We start from the raw sequence: 26,388 nt of genomic DNA on the forward strand, positions 1-26,388 counted from the left end.
AAGTGAATCTGTCGTTTGCTTTTCTGGCTAAGAAACATGGCCGTCACAAGAAGGAAGCTATCGATATGAAACGTTCCGAACAGTGCCTTGAATGTAATAACTGCTCAAGAAATGTTTGCATATTTATTTCCATCTACTTGTGATTATCCTGCCAAAACTGCTGTATGCTCCATGTAATTTATCCCTTAGATTCCTCGCTGCACTGGCAATTGCTTTGTAATAGATGGAGAAATAAAGGGAATGTATTGGCTTTCCTAATTAACAATCTCAGCGGCCGAACAAGCTCAGGCAGGGTCCAGCCAGAGCGATTCCTGCGTTCTTCTGCAGGCTTCTCAGCCTGGCCTTCCACTGCACTGGCTTCTCTTGAGCCTGGCCTTCATCAGAGCAGTGAGGGGGCTCTCAGCAAAGCAAGAACGACATATAGCCTATTTTTTTCATTCCAAGTAAGACAGAAAATACCATTTGCCACACAATCCCGCCCAAGCTCTTCTCTTTGAGTAGATCCTCTGTAATAAGATCGCCATCATTAGGGAAACCAAGAGTCAGCTGGTATAAAGTGGTGACTGATGATCCTCAAAGTATAACCAAATGCTAACACCCAGAACCTGTGCCATCTGGAGAAAGGATCTCTGTTGTAATTAGCTTAACAACCTCTAGTTGAGATTATACTGCAGTATCAGGGTAGGCTTTCGATCCAGTGCTATGCAAATTCCTACATTCAGGACAGAGAAAAGAAACACACAGAAGAAAGGACCGGTGAACTCAAAGTACACACTGGAGCTAAGAATCCATATGATGCCTGGAGTTACTGGAAGCCTGTGGGGCAATGGACCATGAGAGGAAACCTGGTAAAGTAGAGCTGGGTTGGAAGCCCTGGGGACAGTAAGAGCTTCACCTGCTCCCAACACCAGGGCCCTGTCACATAGTCAAAGCCCCCCCCCAAAATAGTTGTGACCATCAGTCATATAGGGGCAGTGCCCCCAAAATGAGGCATCCCTAATATCTCAGGCCAAGCCAATAGGAAGCACCTGCCGTCAGACCCTAATCCACCCATCCCCCAAACGTGTATGTGATCCTATTCAGAAGGAAGAAAGGTGTGTGAGAATTACTCCGTCACCTGAAAGCATCTGTCTTATAAGAGATGTAACACTTCCTGGGAAGAGAACGCCCTCCCAAAGCTGAAGCTTTTGCAGCCAGAAGCTCCCCTGAACCTTGCTGGCTAGCAAGCTCCTTACTGGCTCGGCTCAGTGCAGCCAGAGCAGTGATACCCTTCCCCTTTGCTTGAACACTCCTGCTTTGCCGGGTCAGAGACCTCTGAGGATAGTGTCTGTCCAGTGCACAGACTAGCAGAAGCCCAGAAGGCAAATACATCTAAAAAGACGTAGCTCTGAGTCTACCTGGATTTCAATTTTCTAGCTTCCAAAACCCAGGAGAGAATGTATTGCTATTTTTTGTTTGCTTATGTTTTGGCTTTTGGCTTCTGAAGACTGATTCTCACATAGGTCAAATTCCACTCAAGGAAATGAGTGTACAGGCCATTTTTTGAGCCAACTATTTTTCTAAGGAACATAAGAGCACACTTCTAAGAATACAGTCTTCTATGCCTGATTGTGGAGGTAGGGGTGAGGCTAACCCACTCTAAAGTTTGCAAGTTCTACACAGAGTAGCAGCACCGGAGTCCCTTCCATATTCTTCAACACCACTTTGTACTTACAACTTTTGTTTCTTCCAGTTAGCCACTGTGGATACCAAGCTTGCAGTACAAGCCATGTTTTATTCATTTTTCCTGAGGTTACTATACCAATTTCAACAGCAAAATAAGATCACTTCATTAGACTTTCTAACTCCATTAATGATTGATAGCTTTCTCTTAGCTGTGTTGACATTTCCCTTGTCCATTATCCCATCAGGTCACCCAAATTGTCATTTCCCATTCCCTTGTAGCCAAAGTCTGGAACTCCAAGAACCCATATCTTAATAAACTAACTACTGGGTTCTCTATTTGCCTTGCATGTTGGTTGGCGTGACCTTGGTGATTCGACACAATGAAGTCAGTGGAGGTCTTGAGGCGTCTTAACTGACTTTTGAATATATATTACACATTCTTTCAGTTCTATGTAAAGAAATATAAAACCCCACAGTGTTTTTACTTCATGCATGCTTAACGTTTTAAAATATGTGAAGCTCTAAAAGCTTTAAACCAGGTGGGTGATGCCAAGCTAAACTAAAGTAGAGAATGAATGGTCCATTTAGCAATAATCCCTTTGAGGTTTTGGCCCCATCTAATACAAACAAAGGCTTCTGCGGGCAATAGCATTTAGCCATACACAGTCTTGAAAGGAAGGTTATGTTGTGTAAAAAGTAAAACCTCCATATTAAATAACAGAATCCAAGAGTTCAAAACTTTTTCCTCTAAAACAAAGAGGATAAAGGCAAAGCCTTGTCTCCTGAAAGACTTTAATTATAATTAAATCTTAACTACAACGGCTAAAAGTAGAAGGTACCTGTTAAATAAATTATATGAGAGATCGCAAGAACAATATGAATAAAGAAATACCTACAAATTACTGTCGAATAAAGCAATGGGTGACAAAACGCCCCGAATGGGTGAGCAGACTAAACCAGAACGCAGCAAGCCTGAGAATCCATCTGGAAAAGAAGCTGTCAGTGTCATTCCACCCATCCTTACCAAACTTTAGCAACTGTCCTCTTTCCAAATAGTGTTTAATGGTATTGTCCTTAGCTGGCTTAATTGTTATTGCTTCTACTACAAAACATAATAAATTCAATGCCTTAAAACAATACAAATATGTTATCGTACAGTTATGTAGACTAGAAGTCAGAAGCGGGCTAAAATCGAGTGGTCGGCTGGGCTGTTTTCTGTCAGTGCAACTGAGTGTGGGTTGCTTCTTTGTGTTTTCCATATCTAGGAAGCAACATAGCTCCCCTCTTCCACCTCCAGAGCTCTAGCACAGGCCAGTCTAGCTCCCCTCTCAAGGCTGCCTCTTCCTTCACCCTCTTCCACAGCTCAGAACATTTGTGGTTAAATGGAGCTGAACCAGCTCACCAAGAAGGACCTGTTTTATGTAAGGTTAGCTGACTAGTGACTTTCACTCATTTTGTGATCAAAATCCTTCCTTGCCATGAAATAGCATGTTCACCAGCTTCTGTGAATACAAGATGGACCTCTTTGGGTAACATTTGTAGCCTTCCAAAAGTAACGCTCTTAACTTCTCTATGTGGGTAATGATGCTGTGCATATGTAAGGTGTTATTGCTGGAGGAAGCTGGAGGCAGGACACATACGATTACGCTAGTTTTATGACTTCTAATTATTTAAAAATAACAGTTGTCAAGGGAGAAAGCATTTGGCGAAAATGGAGAAATGCTTACAGAATTTGAGGTTAGAAAATGGACCAAAACAGCCTGTGAGACAGTTAATGAAGTAATAAGTAATAAGTTAACATTTGGGATGGCGTTTCGCTAAGTGGCAAACATGATTAGCATGCAGGAAGCTGGATTCAAAGCCTAGCATACACACAAAAGGTTGTTTTTAAGTAGGAAATAAAGCCTACTGTGGTATCACACAAACTACAGCCAATCTCATCTGAAGTGTACATTAAGGTCTCCCTCACTTAATTAAAAGCTACTCATTCAGGATTTACTGGCTTTGATCATTAACACACTCTATAAGGTCCTAAATTCAACGAACATGATATCAATTTCCATCCCTTTAATTATAACCCTGTCCGCAATGTCCCAGATATCATTAGAAACATACTACAGCTTATCCACAATATGGCTAAAAGGAGGAATAGACTTCCACAGTGTTTGCTTGTGTTTTTAGCACACTTACCATGCTTAGCAAATGAAAAAACTTAAGCCAGATTCCTAAAATATTTTAGAGTAAGCCTCAGGACAGTTGTATGCTTTTCAGAAACACCATCTATTCTGTCTGACTCAGTATCTCCTGATGTGATGTGCTACATAGCAGACATGCTGTCATCCTGACTTTACTAGAGAGGGTAAATTAGAGCTGAACAAGAACATGGGGGTTTCTGGTGAAGAGGGGGATGTGTGCTCATACTTGGCTGTGTGCTTTACCCAGAACTAAACATTGATAAGTGCAGTTCGGAAGGGAGAGAGCCTGAGAGTATAACCAGACTCAAAGCCAGGAACAGAAGGAGGTAAACAGCTGGGAAACGGACAGAAATTATGAGCCTGTTAGGTTGTAAATGTGGAAGGTTCTGGCGAATCTGGAACCTCACTACCAATATAAGCTAGAGATAAGGAGGGAGGTACCCAGCTTCCTCAAAATGAAGCAAAAGAAGACATCACTGAAAAAAACAGTGGCAGTTTCCTTGGGAGCTGTGGGGTTCCCAACACAGAAGTGAAGGAGGGAATTAGCAACAGACCGGACACGGGAACCCAGCTATCTATGGCCTATTTCTCTTCTGCCATGAAGCCAATGTCATCCTTTCCACAACCAGGAAGAGAAGGGGCTGTGCTCAGGCAAGGTTTAGTCACTTTGTGCCTGTACATAAACCAGTATTATTCTATGTAATTTCAGTCCCCAGCAGTCTACACTTCTCCCCACAGGCTTGCAGGTAGATATCTGATCTCTAAAAAGGTGCATGTTCCCATCACGACTGACGTTCAGGTTTGCTTAAAGCACAAACGGTTGCCCATACCACCTCACCTATGTTTAATGAGAGCCGTTTCCTCATGCCAATGTTGGGTTATTATACTGAGGTGGAGGAAAAACAAACAGCTCTCTCTGCTTTCCACCAGATTGCCTTTCTGCCTTGTGGCTTTAACCACTCAGCCCTCCCCACATCTGCCATAAGAACAATTAGGCTCTTAGGCTGCTTTCTCACCCAGGAGGATTGTGAGGGGATAGCAACACCTCCGGAAAAAAATCAGGGCAAAGGCTTAATCTATTTCCAGCATAGCGGGTAATAATTTTCCTTTGCAAACCCCCAAGGGGTGCTCCAGTGGGCTCTCACACCCACCATCCTGCAGGTTTGTGGCACCGCTGTGATTTGTAAGTTTTCTTCTATCTTTCCTCTTTTGAGATAACTTTTAATTATGTAGACAGATTGTAAAAGTCTATTTCTTCTTGTAAACAACTATTTCTTTGTTAGTACTAGATTTTGTTTAACTGTTTTCCTCCTATCCGAATTGTCTAAGATCCCCAGGAAATATGCCAGTTCATTGTTTAACTGTCGTTATCAAAGGAAGCAAAAGCTAGCTTATTCTCATAGTTTCTCTTGGGAGTTTTCCCTTTCTGCACATGGTTGGAACACACACACACACACACACACACACACACACACACACACACATTTTTTTTCATTCATTATAGGTATGAAGTTTCACCCATCAAACTGGCCAATTTCCAACATCTTTAAAACCTGCTTTCTTGCCATAATCAAAAGACTTGAAATCCCCCAAAGCATTGGTAAAATCACTAAAAGGAGCTGCTCCTTAGGGGATTGAGAAAAGCAGGCTTGAAGTGGCCTGAGATGTCGACCACCATGGTGGTTTTATTCTGGTCCCTCTACAATGCAATTAAAATGTAAAAAAAGGGGAATTTGGTGAATTTCCTAGGCATAAATGCTTTGGAGTAGTGATTTTTCTTAATCAAATGATCATTCTAACTACTTTATATATTCTACACACCTCCCCATGAAATCTGACCTCTTATACTTGCTTTAAAGCCAGTTCTGTGCAGAGACTGGTTTCACAATAATTACTAAATAAGCTGTATGTGGCAGTCCACAACTCTGATCTTGGAACGTAGAATGCAGACACAGGAAAACAGAGTTTGGGGCTAGCCTGGACTATATAGAGAAATACTATTAGAAAGAAAGGAAGAGAGAAAGAACGTAAAAAAGAATTTCTAAATACTACCATTTAACTGGCCATGTAATTACTCACAGCAATTTTCAGGTTTAACTTGACATAAGCTAGAGTCATATGAGAAGAAGGACCCTCACTTGAGGACTAACCTCCATTAAACTGGCCTGTGGCTGTGTCTACCAGGCATTTTCTTGCTTAATGAACGACGTGAGAGAGACCGACCTTTGGTGGTGATAGCTCAGGGCAGGTGGTTCTGGGGTGTGTCAGAAGGCAAGAGGTTGATGACAAGGAGGAATCATTAAAACATAAATAAGATACGAACGGGGGTTGGGGGTGGGAGGTGGGAGGCTATTAATGGGATCCTTGTGTATCATCTTCACAGCACTATTAGTCACAATAGCCATACGGTGGGCGTCACCCAAGTGTCCACTGACAGAAAACTGGGTAAACAAGTTGTGATGACACAAATTATAAAATGCTATTTATCCTTAAACCAAAAGGAAACTATAGCACTGGGATAATAATAGGATTAATGTGGGTCCCCAGTCTGCTAGGCCACAGGAATTGGGCCACTTGGGGAGGCCGGAAGCACATGGGAAGTTCACTGCCCTTACCCCACACCACCCCCGGGGTGGGTGTCCTTCAGGCTGGGGGAAGCAGAGGGACACCAACACTCCAGGGGCGGGAAGCTTAGTCTGAGAGCAGGACACAGCCGGAGCTAGTTCAGGGGTCCCCAGGCCTGCAAGGAGGCCAGGCCTTCTGGTTTTCAGGCTCGTGGGCATCCAGGTGCGGCTGGATACTGTGGAAGAGCTAAGACCAGAGTGGGGGCCCTCAGGGCTGGATCTAGTCAGAGCCAAGGGGGGAAAAGGGGAGCTCTGGCTAGTCCTGCGGAGGAGACAGCCCTTGGCTTGAGGGCAGTGGGCTTGAGCTTAGTAGCGGGCACCGCTGGGAGCACTGGGAGGCTTTCTTCAGGAGATTAGAAGGCTACTCCATAAGCAAAGGCCTTCTCTGTGGCTCCCCACTGCAGATCCCGATGAAAAGAGGCAGTCCATGGTTTCAAGGCACTTATTGTCACTGCAGAAGGTGGACGAGTAAAACTGTACCCCACTGCTCCGAGTGGGTCTGAGATTAAATACCTTTTGTAGGGAGAAGTTTCTGGGAAGGAAAATTCATTGGCTAAGCCTCTAGGCCTTTAGGTACCTCATTGTAATGGAGATCTGTCTTGAGCCTACTTGACCTCTGGTCAAGTCCTCTACCTGTGAAGGGACTTGGGGCGTTGTCCTTAGGTGACTGAAGGTCACAAATCTATGGAGGGCTGTGGGCCAGTGACCAGCCTGGTTTCCTAGGAGTCAGGCGAAATGCCAACGTACGGTTCCTTCAGGGTCTCCAGGGTTCAAACCTCCTGAACTGGGAACCAGGGTACCTTTCACTGTCCCACATGGCACAAACTACAATCTCAATATCTCATGTGTTTTATGACACAAGTAATTCACACAAGGGTCAATAGTGAGACTGCAGAAATGCTTCAGCAGCTAATAACATTTGCTATTCTTGACAAGGACCTGGGATTGGGTCTCAATACCTATGTGGAGGCTAATTATCTTCAATGCCATTCCAGATGATCTAAGACCCTCTTCAGGACTTTGACATGCACAGGATGCACAGATAGACATGCAGACAAACACTTGCACAAGAAATAAATAAATCTTTAACAACAACAAAATACTGGAGATTCCATTTAGCTGAGGTACTAGAAAACAGAAAGGAGAAACTTCCCGGACTGATGATAGGGTGCTGGGAAGGTGCCAGTCAGTGAGAACTATCTCGGTGTTGCCAGGGAATGTGACTATAGCAAGATTAAAAGGCACACTTCCAAATGGTTCAAAGGATAAATGGCCTCAGCAGGCAATGTTTACATATTTATGCATATAAATATATAATAATAACCAAAAAGAGGAAGCCAGGAATTTGGGAGGGAATTGGAATGGGGCGTGGGAGGACTTGGAGTGTGGAAGAGGAATGGAGACATAATGGGACGATGCTGTCTGCTGAAATGAAAAAGGGTGGGACTAGGACAAAAAGGATGAATGACCAAGGAGAATAAGGCAGTACACGGCAGTCTTCAGTAGGGTCTCCCTCAGCCCCTGCCTCCAGACTCCTGCCTGAGCTGCTACCCTGGCTTTTTATTGGGGCATTTTTATCACAGAAAGAAAAAGCTAAACAGTACAGCCTTCATTTAAGATACACAGTATTCTCCCTCAAAGATTTTGATATTTGAGATAAAAGATAAGTTATAGACACAGCAGTGTGCACAGTGTTTTCATACTGAAGAAGCATTTATACAACCCTAGCAGAGAGGAAATGTGTGTGGACACGGCTGGCTGATGTCTTAGATACTATCTTGACAGTAACCCCATCGACCAGGTTGTTAACCAAGTACAGCTCCTGGCTGCTTAGTAGGTCCAGTGGACACCACTATCCTCTCTTGGGTTTCAAGGAAGAGTCACACAAACACCAGCATCTGACGCGTTTGTGATTATATTTTTTTTAAGTAGACTGTCCACATTTCCACTATGTTCTCAGAAGTATTACACAGAGTAAAATTAAGATATTAAATAAGTTTGTTCAAAGAAAAAGCTGATTTCAATAGGTTTTCCTTTTGGTTTATAATTTAAGTAATCTTTCATCGCTAGGTGGATTTTTTATGCCCTCTAATATATTTCATTAATTATGTTCTTGTGGGAGGAAATTTTTAGGTCCAGGCCCTTTGCTGTTTATTTGGTATGCCAACAGTGATAGTAAATCCACCATTTAAAACAAATAAATCCTAACCCATCTTCCTCCTTCTTTGTCAATTCATTCTGTTTCTTTTCTTCTCCTTCACATCATGGTGACAAATCTCAAACCTTCACTTGACTGTTTGAAACATGAAATAGCTTAAATCCAGCCAAACTTTTCACCTGATTAACTGTTACCCTGTGCTTTATTATGGTTAGGATAAGAATGCATACTGCTCCATGGATAAGGCACCCAGTTCCTTTCTGGAAGGATTTATTATAGGTTTCCTTTTTCTGTACTTTACCATGTACTTAAGATTTCACTGTTGTTGATATGCATTTTTTCCATATTTGAACAAAAATCCTATTAGCCTTTACAATGTGGATTTTTTTTTTTAATTTTAGGTTACTCTGTGGAATGAGCCCCACGAGATCAAGAAAACATTGAAACTGCATGGAGGAATAGACCTTGCAGTCTTTGCATTCAGACATGAAGAGAAACACAGCCGTCTGAGGTGGTCATGAAAGCCAAACAAGTCTTCTTTTCTGTCCTGCTGTTTGGGACAGCAGGGCTTCTGCTCTTCATGTACTTGCAAGCATGGGTTGAAGAACATCATGCAGGTAAAATGTAGATTCTATGTTCTCCTGTAAATGAGAACCACAAGTGCCCCTACGTATTCAATATGTCATGATATTGACAGATATTTGGTAAGCCTCAGTTTCCAACATCCATAACTCAAATACCCAGATCTTAAAGAGTGACTATTTTAGAAACCAGTGGCCCTTTGTTTGGTGCTTACACTACAGTCTGTGTCCTCATGAAGGGGAACATGCTGGTTCCATTAGCACAACGTTAATGTCTTTTTTTCAAACTACCTATAGAAATACAGCATTTATTCCCTCTCTGATCTGCCCATCGATGTGCACGAAGCACAATAGGAGCAAAATATGTGAGAATCTCCCTTAATTCTAATATTAGCATCAACATGAAAATTCTTGAAACATTTGCCATTAAATGGAGATTGAAACACCTTCTTATAAAGTCCTGATAGCAAGAATTTTTGACTTGGCAGGCCATAATATTTGTATCATACCTACTGAGCAGTGACAGCATATGACAAAAGTGAATATTGATACTAAGTGACTAAAAGATGAGCCTGCGTTTCAATACAATTTCATTTACGAAAGATGATAGGCCAGATTTCGTCATTCAGTTTAAACAAGGTGTACACAGAAGGCATTCAGTGACTGTTAAAATGGGTTATATTTATATTTAAAATAATATCAAGAGAAATGTCAGAGAACATCTCAGAAATGTATATATTTTGGCTATTAATAAAGTCCACCTTTGGGGGATAAATGGACTTTGATTTATGATTATTAAGAAAATGAAATAGAAGCAGAGTGATTTCTTTTTTATTATCTATTATCTATTTATCCATTTATTTATTTACTTACTTACCAACTTACTTATTCACTTTACACCCCAATTGCCCCCATACTTCCTGTCTTCCCAGCCCTACCCTTACAAATCCATCCCCATACCAACCCTTCCCCTTTTCCTCAGAGAAGGGGAAGTCTACCTTGGATTCCATCCTACCCTGGGACATCCAGTAGCAGTAGGCCTAAGCACATCCTTTCCCACCTAGGACCAAGTGGGGGTTATAATTGGGCAAGCCACAGGACTCAAGGACACCACAAGAAAACCTATAGAATCAACTAACCTGGGCCTATGGGGCCTCACAGAGACTGAACCACCAACCAAAGACCATTCAGGGATTATCCCTAGGTCCCCCACCACATTTATAACAGATCTGTATCTTGGTCTTCACGTAGGTCCCCTAACAATTGGAGCAGAGGCTCTCTCTCTGACACCGTTGTCTGTGGTTGGATCCCCTCCCCTAATAGGACTGCCTGGTTGGTCCTGAACACTTTCTGATGTTTGGTTGTGGGTCTCTGCATTTATTTCCGTCTACTGCTGAATGAGACCGCTTAGGAAACATTTATGCTAGGCTCTTGTCTGGAAGCATAGCAGAATATCATTAATAGTGTCAGGGCTATCTTACCTGGAATGTGTTTCAAGTTGGGCCATTCATTGGATGGCCATTCTCTCAATCTCTGCTGGATATCTATCCCTGTGCATCTTGGAGGCAGGACAGATTTTGGGTTGAAGGTGTTTGTGGGTGGGTTGATGTCCCCCTCCATGCACTACTACAGGTGTATCCCACCTGGCTACAGGAGGTGACCACTTCCGTATTCATATACTCAACTGATAGGAGTCCTGGCTAGGGTCACCCTCACAGACTCCCCAGGGCTTACCCTGTCCCAGATCTCCAGTTACTCCCAGAGATGCCCCACATTGATTGCTGTTCTAGCTCCTACTCCCTCCCATACCTCCTTTTCCCACACTTGTTCCCCACCCTGACCCCCTTCTCACACCCTCTCCCTTTCAGCTCCCTCCCTCCATTACCTCCGGTGACCATTTCTACCTCTAGGTGAGATTCACACATCCTCCCTTGGGCCTCTTCATTACTTCCTTTCTTTGAGTCTGTGGATTGTAGTTGTCTTGTACTTACGGCTAATGTGCACATGTAAGTGAGTACACACCATGCAAGTCCTTCTGGGTTTGAGTTACCTCACTCAGGAAGATATTTTTAGTTCCACCCATTTGCCCACAAATCCCATGATGTCTTTGTTTCTAATAGCTGAATAGTGTTCCATTATGTACATGAACCACATTTTTTAAGCCATTCTTTAATCAAAGTACATCAAGGTTGTTTCAAGTTTCTGGCTATTACAAATAAAGCTGCTATGACCATATCTGAGCAAGTGTCCTTGTAGTATAGTGAGGCATCTTTTGGGAGTGGTATACCTGGATCTTGGGGTAGAACTATTCCATTTTTTTTCTAAGAAACCACCAAATGGATTCCAGAAGTGGTTATATCCACTTGCACTACTCCGCCTGCTGCACAACCTCACTAGCAGATGCTGTTACTTGAGTTCTGTTCTTAACCATGAAGTCTCAGAGTCCTTTTGATTTGCATCTCCCTAATAACTAAGAATGTTGGACATTTCTTTAAGTGCTTCTGGTCTGTTAGAGATTCCTCTATTGGGAATTTTCTATTTAGATCTGTACCCCATTTTTAATTGGGTTGTTTGGTTGTTGGTGTATAATTTCTTGAATTCTTTATGTATTTTTGATATTAGGCCTCTGTCTGATATAGGGTTGGTGAAGATTCTTTCCCATTGCGTAGGCTGCTGTTTTGTCCTATTGATTGTATTCTTAGTCTTGCAAACTCTTTTTGGTATCACGAGGTCCCATTTATTAATTATATTAGTGCCTGAGCTATTGGTGTTCTGTTCAGGAACTTTTCTCCCATGCCAACAAGTTCGAGGCAGGTCCCTACTTTCTCTTCTGTGTCTTGTTTTATGTTTAGGTCTTTGACCCACTTGGATTTGGGATTTATACAGGGTGATAGATATGGGTTTATTTGCATTTTTCTATGTACAGACATCCAGTCACCCAACACCATTTGTTGAAGATACATTCTTTTTTCCATTTAATGGTTTTGATTTCTTTGTCAAATACCAAGTGTCCTTATGTGTATTTCCTGGTCTGTGATGTGATTCCATCGATGAACCTGTCTGTTTCTATACCAATAACATACAGTTTTTATTACTATTGCTCTGTAATATACCTTGAAATTAGGGATGGTAATAACTCCAGAAGTTCTTTTATTGTATAGAATCATCTCAGCTATCCTGGGTGTTTTATTTTGCATATGAAAATGAGAATTGCTCTTTCAAGCTCTATAAAAGATTGTGTTGGAATTATGATGGGAATTGCATTGAATTCATAGATTGCTTTGGTAAGATAGCCATTTTCACTATGTTAATCCTATAGATCCATGAGCATGGGAGATCTTTCCCTCTTCTGATACCTTCCTCAATTTTTTTCTTTATAGACTTGACGTTCTTGTCATACAGGCCTTTAACTTGCTTCATTAGAATTACACCAAGGTATTTTAAATTTTGTGACTATTGTAAAAGGTATTGTTTCTCTAATTTCTTTATTATCACTTTTATCATTTATAGCAAAGAGGTCTACTGATTTTTTTTTAACGTTTTTGTATCCAGTCACTTTGCTGACATTGTTTCTCAGCTACAGGAGCTCTGTGGTAGAATTTTTGGAGTCGATTATAACTACTATCATTTCATCTGCAAATAGCAATACGTTGATTTCTTCCTTTCCAATTTGTATCCCCTTTATCAACATTGGTTGTCTTGTTGCTCTAGACAGAACTTTAAGTACTATATTGAACAGATAAGGAGAGAGTGGGCAGCCTTATCTTGTCCCTGATTTTAGTGGAATTGCTGTAAGTTTCTCTCCAGTTACTTTGATGTTGCCTATTGTATTGCTCTACTTTGCTTTTACTATGTTTAGGTTATGTGCCTTGTATCCCTAATCTCTTCAAGAGTTTTAGCCTAAAAAGGTGTTGGATTTTTGCCAAAGGGTTTTTCAGCATCTAATTAGATGACCATGTATTTTTTTCAAGTTTGTTTATATGTTGGATTATATTGAGGAATTTTCATATAATAAACCACCCCTGCATACCTGAAATGAAGCCTACTTGATCTTGATGGATGATATCTCTGATGTGTTCTAGATTCGATTTGTGAGTATTTTATTGGGTACTTTTCCATCAATGTTCATTATTGATCTAAAATTCTTTTCCTTTGTGTGGTTTAGGTATATGGAGGACCATACCTCATAGAATGAGTTTGGCAATGTTCCTTCTGTTTTTATTTAATGGAATAGTTTGAGGAGTATTGGTATTAGCTCCTCTTTGAAATTCTGGTAGAATTCTGAAACCATCTGGCCCTGGGCTTTTTTTGGTTCACTTTTATGACTTCTTCTATTTCCTTAGGGATTATAGAACTATTTAGATTGTTTGCCTGATCTTGACTTAATTTTGGTGATTGAAATCTATCCAGAAACTTATTCATTTCATTTAGATTTTCTAATGTTGTGGAGTACAGGCTTTTCAAGAAGTCTTAATGAATCTTTTAATTTCCCCAGTGTCTGTTATAATGTCTCCCTTTTCGTTTCTGATTCTGTTTATTTGGATACTGTCTCTCTAACTTTTAGTTAGAGTGACTAAAGATTCTTTTATCTTGTTGATTTTCTCAAAAATCCAGATCTTGGTTCTGTTGATTCTTTGTATTGTTCTCTTTGTTTCTAATTTATTAATTTCAGCCCTGAGTTTATTCCCTGCTGTCTATGCCTCTTGGGTATGTTTGCTTCTCTTATAATCTAGAGCTTTTGGGTGTCCTTTTAAATTGCTAGTATGACAATCTTGTAATTTCTTTGTGAAGGCCCTTAGTGCCCTGTACTTTTCCTTTTAGTGGTGCTTTCATTGTGTCCCATAAGTTTGGGTATGATGTGCCTTCATTTTTATTCAATTCTAGAAATTCTTTAGTTTCTTCATTTCTTCCCTAGCTCAGCGATCATTGAGTAGAATGTTATTCTGTTTCCACAAATATGTAGGCTTTCTGTTGCTGTTGAAGTCCAGCTTTATTCCATGCTGGTCTGATAGGATACAAGGAATTACCTCAATTTTCTTTTATCTGTTTAGGCTTGTGACCAACTAAATGATCAATATTTGAGAAGGTTCCATGAGGTGCTGTGAAAAAAAGATATTCTCTAGATATGTTCTGTTGATATCTGTTAGGTCCATTTGATCCATAACCTCTTTTAGTTTCATTATTTCATTGTTTAGTTTCTGTCTTGATGACTTGTCCATTGGTGAGTGTGGTGCTGACATCTCCCACTATTAGGTTGTGGGGTTCAATGTGCAATTTAAGCTACAGTAATGTTTCTTTTATGAATATGGTTGCCTTTGCATTTGCGGCATACATGTTCAGAATTGAAATGTCTTTTTTATTGGGTAGTTTATGTATTTACATTTCAAATGTTATCCCCTTTCCAGGTTCCCCTCCAGGCTCTCCCATCTCCCCTCCCTCTGCTTCTATGAGGGTGCTCCCACTCCCACCCACCCTCTCCCACCTCAACACCCTCGCATTCCCCTAACTGAGGAAAAGCGCCTTACAGGACCTTCTCCTCCTATTGATGCCAGACAATGCAATCCTCTACTGGATTTTTCCTTTGACCTATATGAAGTGTCCTTCCACATCTCTTTGGATTAATTTTTATTTAAAGTCTATCTTATTAGACATTAGAATGGCTACCCCAGCTTGTTTCTTGTATCTATTTGCTTGGAAAATCTTATCCCAGCTCTTTATTATCTTTATTGATGAAGTGTGTTTCTTATATGTGGTAGAATGATGGACCCTGTTTTCACATCCATTCAGTTAACCTGTGTCTTTTTTTTTTAAAGGTTTATTTATTTTATGTGTACACTGTAGCTGTCTTCATGCACACCAGAAGAGGGTGTCAGATCCCATTACAGATGGTTGTGAGCCACCATGTGGTTGCTGGGAATTGAACTCAGGACCTCTGGAAGAGCAGTCAGTGCTCTTAACCACTGAGCCATCTCTCCAGCCCCAACCTGTGTCTTTTTATTGGTAATTGAGTCCATTGATATTGAGAGATATTAATGACCAATGATTGTTAATTCCTGTTATTTTGATGTTAGTGGTAGTTGTGGTGGTGGTGGTGGTATGTGTATGTTTCCCTTATTTTGTTTTTGCTGATATGAAATTATTTTCTAGTATGTTATTAACTTCCTTATGATTCTTTCTAGTATCTTCTGTTTCACTGGATTTTTTTTGATAGATAATGTTTAAATTTTGTTTTGTCTTGGAATATCTTGTTTTCTCTATCTTTGATGATTGAAATTTTTGCTGAATATACTCAGTTGGTATCTGTGGTTTCTCAGAAGCTGAAAGACATCTTTCCAGACCCTTCTAGCTTTTAGAGTCTCTGTGGAGAATTCATGTGTAATTCTGATAAGTCTGCCTTTGTATATTAATTTTTCTTCTATGATTTTTGTTGAAAATATTTTTCTAGTCCTTGGAGCTAAGTTTCTTACTTTCTATTCCTATTATTTTTATGTTAGGTGTTTTCATAATCTCCCAGATTTCCTGGATGTTTCAGGATTTCTTAGATTCAACATTTTATTCTATCATATTCATCTATGCCTGAGATTCTTTCTTCCATCTCTTGTATTCTGTTGGTGATGCTTATCTTATGTTGTTGCTGTTATCTTCCCTAGGTTTTTCTATCTCCAGGATTCTCTCAAAGTATGTTTCGTTTATTGCTTCTGTTTCCATTTTCAGGTCTTCATCAGTTTCGCTCATTTCCTTGGCCTGTTTAATTGTATTTTTTGTACTTTTAAGGAATTTATTAGTTTCCTCTTTAAAGGTCTCTACCTGTCTAATTGTATTTTCCTGTATTTCTTGAGGGATGTATCCACTGCTTCTTGAAAGGCATCTATAATCTTTATAAGGTTGGATTTAAGGCCATTTTCTTGTGCTTCATTTATGTTAGGATATCCAGGGCTTGCTGTATTGGGATAGCTTTGCTCTGAAAGTGCCATGTTGCTCTGGCTCTTGTTGTGCTGGCCTTTATATATCTGGTTGTCCCCTGATGTTTCTGGTGTAGCAGGTATCAGGAAGGGGGCCTGATCCAGATGTTCCCCATGAAGCACAACTCTAGTGGGCAGCCTTGGACTGGATGTTCTTGGTGTAGCAGGCCTGGATGTTTCTTGTGTGTTGGCCTGTTGGAGGGTGGAGGAGTGGTAGCCAGACAACGGAGCTCCGGGAACAGCTAGCTGAGGGCAGTTGTGCCCTCAGGACAGGCAAAGCAATAAGGTTTAATTTGGATGTTCCTTGTTAGGTAGGTCTGATGGAGGTCACTGGAGTGGAGTGGTGGCCAGACAATGGAGCTAGAAGGAGGGAGGAGGTGAGTGTGGAGACAGCACATGCAGAGTGATTTCTTAATTGTTTCCAATTGTGACCTACTTTAAATATATCTCTATAAAAATTCCTTAAATTATCTAGTAAACCACAGCGTGGAGCCACTGGTATGACAAAATTAAGAAGTTGCTTTCATTTTTAAGTATCTTCCTTGGTTTATCTTTGCAGATAGTTTGGGTTTGTTTGATTTATGCAGTACCCTTTGTTGAAAAAGGTTGATTGTAATTGTTTTCTAGAGCCTGTGATATATTCCAAAAATGTATTATTAATTCCCCCTAATTTATACAAACTGACTGTGAGACACTATATTATTGAGTAGTTTTTCACAGATTTTTTTTATAATATCTAATGAAGCCACATGCAATAAAATATGTAGGCTAATTTCCTTGCAAACGAACTCCTAATGTCGGTTTTCTTACACAGAGAGATACCATGTAGAAATAGGAATTTGGATGAAAGAATAGATCTAAACTCTGTTGGCTGGAATGCAGCAGAGGAGGAGCTGACAACAATCTCTTTCTTAGCTATGTGTAAACATCATGATTTCCTACAACTCTTAGAGAGCTTTATCTGTCTCTAGTACATACAGGAAAATGTATTAATAAATACAAAATATTGTGAGGGAAAATTGTAGCTTAGTCTGACAGTAAGAAACAACACGTACTAAAACAATCAAATCACATGAGCTATATATAAAATATAGCTCAGAACTAACAAGATGGCTGGGTGGGTAAAGGCTTTTGCTGTATAAGCCAGGTCACCTGAGTTCAATGCTCAAATCCCAGATAAAGATGGAAAAAGAAAAACCAGCTCAACACTGTTGTTTTCTAACATCCACGTACATGCTGTGGCACCTGAGTCTTCACACACACACACACACACACACACACACACACACACACACACACACACACACACACACATAATTATTTTTAAAAATAAAAATAAATAAAATGAATCTCATAGTATATGCCCATGGCCCTTACTTAGCCGAGAGCTTATTAAGTATCATATGTTAATATAAACATTCTCCTGTCATAATATCTAAGTATATGGATGATGTATTGTCAAAGGAAACTGAGACCCTAAAGGATGAACAATTTATCCAATGGCTCTATGTCAAAACATTTATAGAGGGTAGTCCCAGACTTAAACCAAGGTTGCATCTCTATGAGGACGATACTTGTGTATTTTTGTGACCAGGTAGAGGCAATGATAATCCCCATTACCCAGGAGACCAGACAAAGTGTATTTTTTAAGGGAGTGATTTATGTCCTCCTTAAAATCCTCTATCATCATCATGAGATGTGATTTTAAATCCTAATCTTGCTTTTCTGGTGTGTTGGGATATCTAGTACTTGCTATGATGGGAGAACTGGATTCTGATGGTGCCCTGTAGTCTTGGTTCTGTTGCTTAAGTTCTTGTGCTTGCTTCTGGCCATTTGGTTATCTCTAATGTTAGTTGGTCTTGCTCTCTCTGACTGGAGCTTGTCCCTCTTGTGGGCCTGTGAGCCTGTAATCTTAGGCATGAGAGTGCTCCTGAGAGACCAGCTCTCTCCCGGTTAGGTTTTGGGACCAGGAGGCTGTGGGACAGCCTTATCTCTGGGTGCAGATGGACACCGGAAGGATCCTAGGCTGTTCCACAGTTCCTGTGCCTTGTGTGCACCTGGAGGGTCCCTCTTTGGACAATTAGTGGAGTGAAAGTTGTGTCTCACCTGAGGGCTTTGGAGTGAGAGTGCTCCTGAGAGACCAGCTCTTTACCTGGGACAGGTTTTGGATCTAGAAGGTTGTGGGACAGCCTTAGCTCTGGGCTCAGATAGAGACCAGACCTTCTGCAATGCTTTTTAAATTAAGTATCTGACTATACGCTTTGATGCTAAGACAAACTTGAAACACAGTCTGTCTTTTGAACACTTTAAACACACACACACACACACACACACACACACACACACACACACACACACACACTCTGCTGGCTTCAGTTCCCGTAGCTCCTCACAAGTGGAGTGGGCACTTAGGACTGAGGTAGTTTGAATATCCTGTGCTAGCTTCTTATCACACTCTTGCTTGAGGTCTAAGAAACAGAGGCTACAGACTGACTTCTAATTTCATTTCATTTTATTGGGCTTTGTAAGAAAAGAAAAACACACTGTAAAACCTCAAACTAAATCTTTTTTCAAATGCCCTGACAATCTGGTAGGAGATGATGAAGACACAGTCTTTTGAAAACGAAAGGGGAATTAGATGACAGAGAAATGAAAACTTGTCCAGTCTTCATATAGTAGGCAGCTGCTTTAGAGTGCCCTTGTTTTCCTTTCTTTAAACAATTATCTACTTTCACATGTTAATGTGATGTGCCTGTGTATGTAGCCGTTTGTTCACAAGTGTGAGGGTGCAAGTAAGTGTGAGGGTTCATGTGTGCAGTGTGTACATGCATGTGAAGGTCATAGATTGAACTCAGATGCCCTCCTCTAGTCCTAGCAGGGGTCTTGCTGAGCTTGGAGCGCCTGATCTGGCCTGCCTAGGTAGCTAGCGTGCCTGAACCATCCCTGTCTCCACCTCCTAAACGATGGGATTGCAATTCAGCCACCATTCCACTTGGCTTTTTCTGTGAGTTCTGGGGATCCCAGCTCTGGTCTTCACGTTTATGCACCATATGCTTAGTTGACTCAGCTATTCCTTGATACCTAATTAAAATATTCATATGTGTGCTTTGTTGATGCAATTATGAATTTTATTTTAAAAAACTTCTTTTTCAGTTAAGAGCACAAGTTTTTCATTCAGAAATGTCTTTGAGGAGTTCAGCTGTCCGGCTCATTCCCTTCTCTTTAGCTCGGTTCCCTGAGCACATTCCTAAACCTTTCTGGGACTCAGTTTTGTTATCTATAAGATGGGGATAACACTTCCCATGTGGTTAGGGATGAAGTGGGTGAAAATTTAATCTATGCTGTTCAGAAGGACCTTTGAAGGAGTTACTTAAGGACAAATGTGGTCATCAGATAAGCTGCTAATCTAATGAGACTCTGTCTGTATAGGAAAATGAGAAACCTGAGCTTCGGTGAAGCTTAAAGAAACCTGTGTTTGCAAGGCACTCAGCACCATGCCTAGCAATCAGATGTTCATGGCTATAGCCTGTTATTCTTAGCAGAAAATGAGTCTGGGCATCCACAAAGGTGCCCGTTCTAAGCTGTATAATTAAGACTCTATTACAACTCTCAGGAACTGGATTCTACCCAATCTTGTACCTTAACAGATTATGAAACAAAAGTAAAAAAAAAAAGTAAATTCTCAGTTCTGGCTTTATGTAGAATGCTTGGGAGAATTTATTTAATGTCAAGCAAGTCTGGCTGCTCACGTGGACGTTGGAAGGAGAGTGACAGGGCTGGGTGCAGGGAGGATCACTGCCTGGCCCTTGCTCCTGCCTCCACAAGTCACCACACTGCTTCACAATGCCAAGGTGGGACAATCACTCTGAAGTATGTCCTGAGAACTCCACAGCTGAAGGTGCCAAACAAGGGGTGAATGCAGGGGCATTACAGTGACCCAGGAAAAACAATCTTTCTCCTGAAGATGCTAGCCGCACAGATAGTAGAGGACAAAAACAGTTCTGCGACAAGCCAATGCGTTGATAGACAAGGACAATCTATTATGTCAAAAAGCCAAGGTTCCCTCCATTATGAGACAAAACAATGAGTTGGGACAAAGACAAGAGAACCCAGACGGCTGTCAGTGATGAAACTGTAAAGCAGATGGAAGCCCTAGAAGGGAAGGTGCACCAGAAAAGCATGGCGGTGGGGATCTCGATCAAGCACAGAGCACAGGCCAGTAGAGCCCATTCACCCAGCATCACTGCTTCCTCTTAATGCCAGAAGGCAATAGCAGTGCACTGTATGGGGCTGTTTTGTCATAGGAGACAAGAGACTGAATGTCAGACTTAGACAGACCAACTCTCAAGGTTCTGAGACGTGCTCTGGTTTTGATGTTTCCACCACATGTAGTGTCTACATATACTCCCACTGTGGAGACAAAGAGGGTGATTCTGAATTTAATGGTGCCTGGAGGTCGGTCTTTTGGGGAGAAGTAACTAGTGATAAATGAGTAATAAGAGTGGGGCCTTAATCCAGCAGTACTGTGCCTCCATAAGAAGAGGGAGCCTGCTTGGATACGCAGTCCTTCTTGTTCTGTGATTCACTGCTCTGCCTCAGGACTCTGAAGATTCTCCACTAGGAAAAGAAATTTCTTTGCTTCAAGCTTCCTCAACCTGAACTTCCTCCTCAGTGGAGTCCATGAGCTGGGTAAACCTTTCCGCATCCTCCCATCTGCCGCATCTAGTTATGAGCTCACTCGTTGCTTGTTAATATTTGAAAAGTATACATCTAATTTCATTACTCCATTTAAAATATTCGTGATCTGCCATTGCCCTTACAGACCCTTACCCCGAAGCCCACAGACAAGACTAGCCTATAGCCCCACCTCCACTTCTCTCCTTCTGCCAGAGCAGTCCCCTTACTGACTCCATGCTCACAGTTTCAGAACCCTACATGTGTACCTTACCCTTAGAGTGGAGCTCTGATTTCAATGCCTTTGATCACTCTGCAGATGAATCACCCAAACTAATATATGTCAGCTCACCCTTCCAACAGCATGGAGCCTAATGCATGGCAGATGCTCCATTGCTTGCCATGTAGGTGAGTAAATAATATTTATGTGGGTTTTCCAAGATCCTAGCCAAATGTTCCCATATACTCATTTCAGTATTTCTAAGGACCAAGTTCCATACTCCTGAAGCATCCATTGCCTCACCACAGCATCCTTTGAGAGTCCCTGGCCTCTGCAGCCGCACTCTTTGACACGTCCATCACACCAACTGATCCTTTTCCTAGAGGCTGATGTCTCAGATTTTTAAACTATTTCATGAAAGAGATGATCCAGGTTACCCTCAGAAGTCATAACATTTTTCTATGTTCCTTTTACTGTGCATGTGGGTGACTTGCCTGAGACACACATGTTTAAGATTCACTATCAAGTAGTGAAGTGTTAACACATATTTTCAAGTCAAAGCAGGAGAAACCTCAAGTTGAATCTTATCTGATGGATTTCACTCTTCTGAAATATTCCACTATGAAGTTTAGACTCAACCTTTCAAAGTAAAGAAATTTCCTAAGATGTCAATTATGGAAACCTCTATAAACAACCTCAAGCATTTTTATTCAGGACTAAGAATTTTAGCTACTTATTGTTGAGTTTTATATTTCTATTGTACACATGCCAACTCTGATTTTTTTGTCTTTAAATACATGTATTTTCTCAGACTTTCTCTACCAATTTTTTTCTGGCTTGCAACAGTTCAGTATTGATATCTGTACTTAGTTCACAAGTTAGCATTATTAAAACTCCAAATCAATTGTTTTGCTTAACAACTGTGAAAATTCATATAACTAAATTGTTACCTGGGCTATATGAAAGATGACTGAAGACAGTGTATGTTAAATATGAGCACATCAGTCTTGTAGATTGCTGTCTATATGCAGGTGAGGGCTGACACAAGTTAAGACAAGGCCTGTGATTGGGCAGTGAAAAAGTAATGCAGGCAGAGTTTTGAAGGGAGGAGAGAGGGAGAGGAGAGAAAGAGAAGAACGAACATGGAGGCAGAGAAGGACGATCCAGATCTGTGTGGCCTTAAGTGGCTACAGGTAGTTATGAGTATTTCTTAAGGAATGGATTTTTCTAGGTCAATTTTCTCATCTAGGTGGGCAGTTTATATCATTATCAATTGGCTCCGAGTTTATTGTGTGGACATTTTGTGGGGTGTAAATTTATTGAGATAAATTACTGAGATAAATCTGATCGTTCAGTCACGAGCTTCTGGAGTTTTGACTTGGTCAGGCTGGTGTGGGTTGTGACAGTGACTTCCCGGGTCCGTTGCAGGGAATATGAACAGAGTCTGTGACAGAGAGCTTCCAGGACCTCCAGAGTCTTGATTTTTACCAGGTTGCTGCGAATGTGAGCAGAGTTCAGTGGCAGAGAGCCAGGAGAGCAGCCACTGCTGGAACCAGAGAATAGCTAGAGGTAGCACGGTGTGGAGCCCTAGAACCGGCCGCCGCTGAGATGAATATACCACGCTAATGCCATATGGCTTGATGATGCCAGCAAACGAGGGTTTGTGGATATTTTTATTATTTACCACAACACAGTCTAAGCCCCAGCACCATTACATAAACAAGTTAGACAACTAGAAAAGTAACTGTTTTAGCTTGTTTTCTGTTGGAACAAAACATTGACCAAGTACCCTGGCGAGGAAAAGGCATATTAGGCTTCGGTTGACAAAAACTATGACACTAACGGGGGCTAAATAGCTACAGTTCCACATTTTCAAAACTTCATGTCACATTCAAAGCTGGTAGTACACGACTACCAACCCCAGCACCCCAGAGGCTCAGGCAGGAGACTCTTGAGTTTGAGATTAACCTTGTCTACATGATGAGTTCAAGACTACACTGAACTATATAGTGAAAGCCTATTTCAAGAGAAAACCATGTTCACTCTCTCTCTGGTTCTGTAGAACTCTAGTCCCAAATAGAAGATGTTGACCATTTTTTTATGAACAATGGTGTGGTCCTGTTCAAGTCCTGAGACAGACATCAAGATAACCCAAGCAAGATAGCAACATTTTCTTTCCCAGGGCTCAATAGACATCAACTTCACATTAATTCTCCTGTTTTTCTCAGTATGGAAGGAAAAGGTAAGTCCCAGTTGTGTGAAGCAGAGAGGTTCCTCATCCTCCAGCTTCCTCTGAGAGCTGATTGGGGTCTGCGGTCTCTGTGCTTCTTGTAAACTCTGAGAGACTCCGCTTTGCTCTCTCATTCACATTCTTTCTCATTGTTTTAACCTCTAAAGCTTTGCTTCTAGACTGGACTCAGATAATTCTTTTCTCCCGAGACCCTCTGATGACAGCATATATTCTTTGGTTCCAAAATCGAGCTACTTATCCTGGTTGTGATTGTGATACTGTGAAACTGGGTGTCCTTCTCTTTGTGTGCCTGACCTATAGCAGAGGCACTGTGAATGTGGAAGGGCATCAGGGTTATTGTCCTTCTTGGTTCAAGGTACAAAAAAACTGCTTTTTGTTAAAAAGCCGCTCATTTGAATTGCTTCCTTTGATTTTGCTCACGGTGGCCAACTTTGTAAAAATAAAATAAGCGCTTATTTCTGATGCCTTCACATGGACACTGCCGTGCTTGCCCTTGTCAGGACCTTTCTGTCGGCTGCTTCTGTTCCTGAAGCACATTTCCTCCCTCAGCTGTTTGCATGGCTGACTTTTCTTTTATCCTGCAGCTGGAGTGTGTCTACACATCCTACAGTAAGTGTCCCTGACCTTTCATCTCCTATACTATTTTGTTTGTAATTTGGTTTATGGTGATTAGATCTGTGTCTATAAATTTTTTGTCTTATATATGATCTTGTTCTCATGATAATATCAAGGTTTCCCAAAGGAGGTGGCCTTGTACTTGGTGACCAATGCATCTATTGCCTCCCCTTGCTCCAGATGTAAATGTGTCTATGTGCCCACTTCATCCTTTAAATTCATATTAATTCTGAATTGCTAAGCCCCATGAAATTTAATAGACTTACGTGCTGTATCCTATCTCTCTGCTCCAAGTGCCTGAGTCTCCTCTATGACTGGCCAATATTCTCTCTTTGGATTCATTTGCCAGAAGTGAAAGAGTGATCATGTTTAAGCCATTTTAAGTCTTTTGAAGCTGACTAATGTTCAATAGCCATACTTCGCAACATAGGGAAACCCTGGATCTAACCAAATACATAGAGGCTTTACAATGAGTAATAGCCCATTTCCAGACACAAGACAAGACTGCAAGATTTGGAGTATGATGCCACAGCAAAGTGGACGTATTCACGGTGGTAGAGAAAAGTGAAGCTTTTACTAGTGAAAGGGACAATATGTGTGCTGCATAGATACCAGGTCTATTAACCTTAGAAATCAGAGGCACAGTAGACTCATTGGTGGAGCTGCTGTTTCTGGGCAAATATTTCATGCAGAGTACCCTATTGGAATTATTGAGTCTTTAAAATAATCAGAAATAAACTATTACAGAAATATGCATGTGTTCAGGCCTCAAAAGTCTTGATGTGCATGTAGATAACTGGGGGATATCTTATGGGATACTTGGCAACTCACTCAGACAATAAATACTTTTCTGAGACGAGTAGTATGTGCTCTCCTCCTTAGTTACTTTCCCGCTCTAATTATGTTTGAATCTGAAAAGAAAACAACTATTTTATCTTGGTATTAGTACTGCTCATACTCTTTTTAAAGGTTCTTAAGAATTAGTGGTACAATTGGTGCATTTGTTGCCCCAGTGTGGACCAAGCATTCAGTGATGGCTTGCTTACCTTTCTATGGCAGCCTGAGCCTGTGACCCCACTTCTTCAGGCTTCCCCTCCTCTCCGATAATACTTGTTCAGATGTACTAGGAACTACCATATTACAAAGTAACTCATCAACTCATCATGAGATCCTCTACCAGACATCTACCATTGTTCCCAATGGGTCATGGACCACTGGAAGGACATAGTCCAGAAAATAGAATGGCTCAAGAATGGCCAATGAATTATTTTCTTTCTTGGGACTGATTTTAAGAAGTGGATTGTGGGTCTGGCTCTGGACTATATGATGCAAAATTCAAATTTTGTGTGGCTATTTCCCATCATAGACACAAGAACAGCTGAAGGCACTGGACTTGGGGCAGGGGTTGATGGTGAGAGGAGAGCAGTTAAAGAGAGAACCCCAGAAAATGTTTGTGGTTTGGATATGTGTCTTCCAAGGCCCTAAAGTCTTTTTAGAACACTTTTCTCATGCTCAGTAAGTAGCTGTCATTCCTAGAGAGGAGTCATTGATTTCCAAATGGCCCCATCATGGATGTGAAAAACTATCTTTCCTATATGATAGAGTACAACAGGAAATGACACTACAGAGGCTCCCATCAATGCTTTGAATTCTCTCTATACCACTAGTTGCAAGGTGCTGCCTGTTCAACACAATACAGAAGTCCCTAGCTTGGCATCTGGTACTTAACTAGGAACATAGGAAATACTGCCTGGATGAGTGGATTCACGTCAACAAGATCTCTACTGGCTGAAGGGTCAAATAAAGCTGGTGCTCACCTTGGCATCTGTTCAGATGTGTGGTGGACCATCTAATTTTTCCAGGAGTACCCCTAAATTTCTCCATTGGTATTGGCAATGTGCCCTCTTGAAAGAAAGTGTGGAATACATGCACAAAGAATATTTTTCTACCATATAAAAGAAAAAAAAGTCATTTGTGGCAAAGTGGGTGGAACATAAAATAAAGTTTAAAAATGATCTAGAAGAGAAAAGCTTAAAGGATGTGAGTGTACAGATACAGATGAGCCAATTCGATCTACCTATATCATGTGCGTGTGCACACTGTACTCCAGCACATAAACATGCATACCTACTATATTTTAATTAAGAAGAAAAAGAAAAATTACAAAATCAAAGAATAAAATGATCTTAAGATGTTGAAATAAATGAAAAATAGCAAATTTTAAAATCTATAACCTAGAAAGGTTCTTGTTTTTCATTTTCAAATGTTGTTTTTGTTGGGGTCTGAGAGTCTCTCCACAAACCACATGAACATTGATCTCAGTCAGACAGAGATGGGTTATTGGATACTGATCAGATGAGTATGTGAGCTACCATAACAAACTCTGTCAGCTTATGAAGGAAATACAAACATTCAAACTCTCTCTCTCTCTCTCTCTCTCTCT

General features: G+C 41.0%; 1 protein-coding gene across 1 annotated transcript in view; it reads left to right on the plus strand.

Annotated features, from left to right (window-relative positions):
- The first annotated feature begins 4,893 nt into the window (after positions 1-4,893).
- Positions 4,894-26,388, plus strand: part of Chst9 (carbohydrate sulfotransferase 9) — a 237,264-nt gene continuing 215,769 nt past the window's right edge. Inside the window, exons 1-2 of the mRNA XM_032885909.1 lie at positions 4,894-5,043; positions 9,044-9,259. Of these exons, the coding sequence (XP_032741800.1) occupies positions 9,160-9,259 (100 nt within the window). The 5' untranslated portion in view covers positions 4,894-5,043; positions 9,044-9,159. The remainder of the gene's footprint in view (positions 5,044-9,043; positions 9,260-26,388) is intronic.

Source organism: Rattus rattus, chromosome 15 (assembly GCF_011064425.1).
Source record: "Rattus rattus isolate New Zealand chromosome 15, Rrattus_CSIRO_v1, whole genome shotgun sequence".
Lineage (NCBI taxonomy): Eukaryota > Metazoa > Chordata > Mammalia > Rodentia > Muridae > Rattus > Rattus rattus.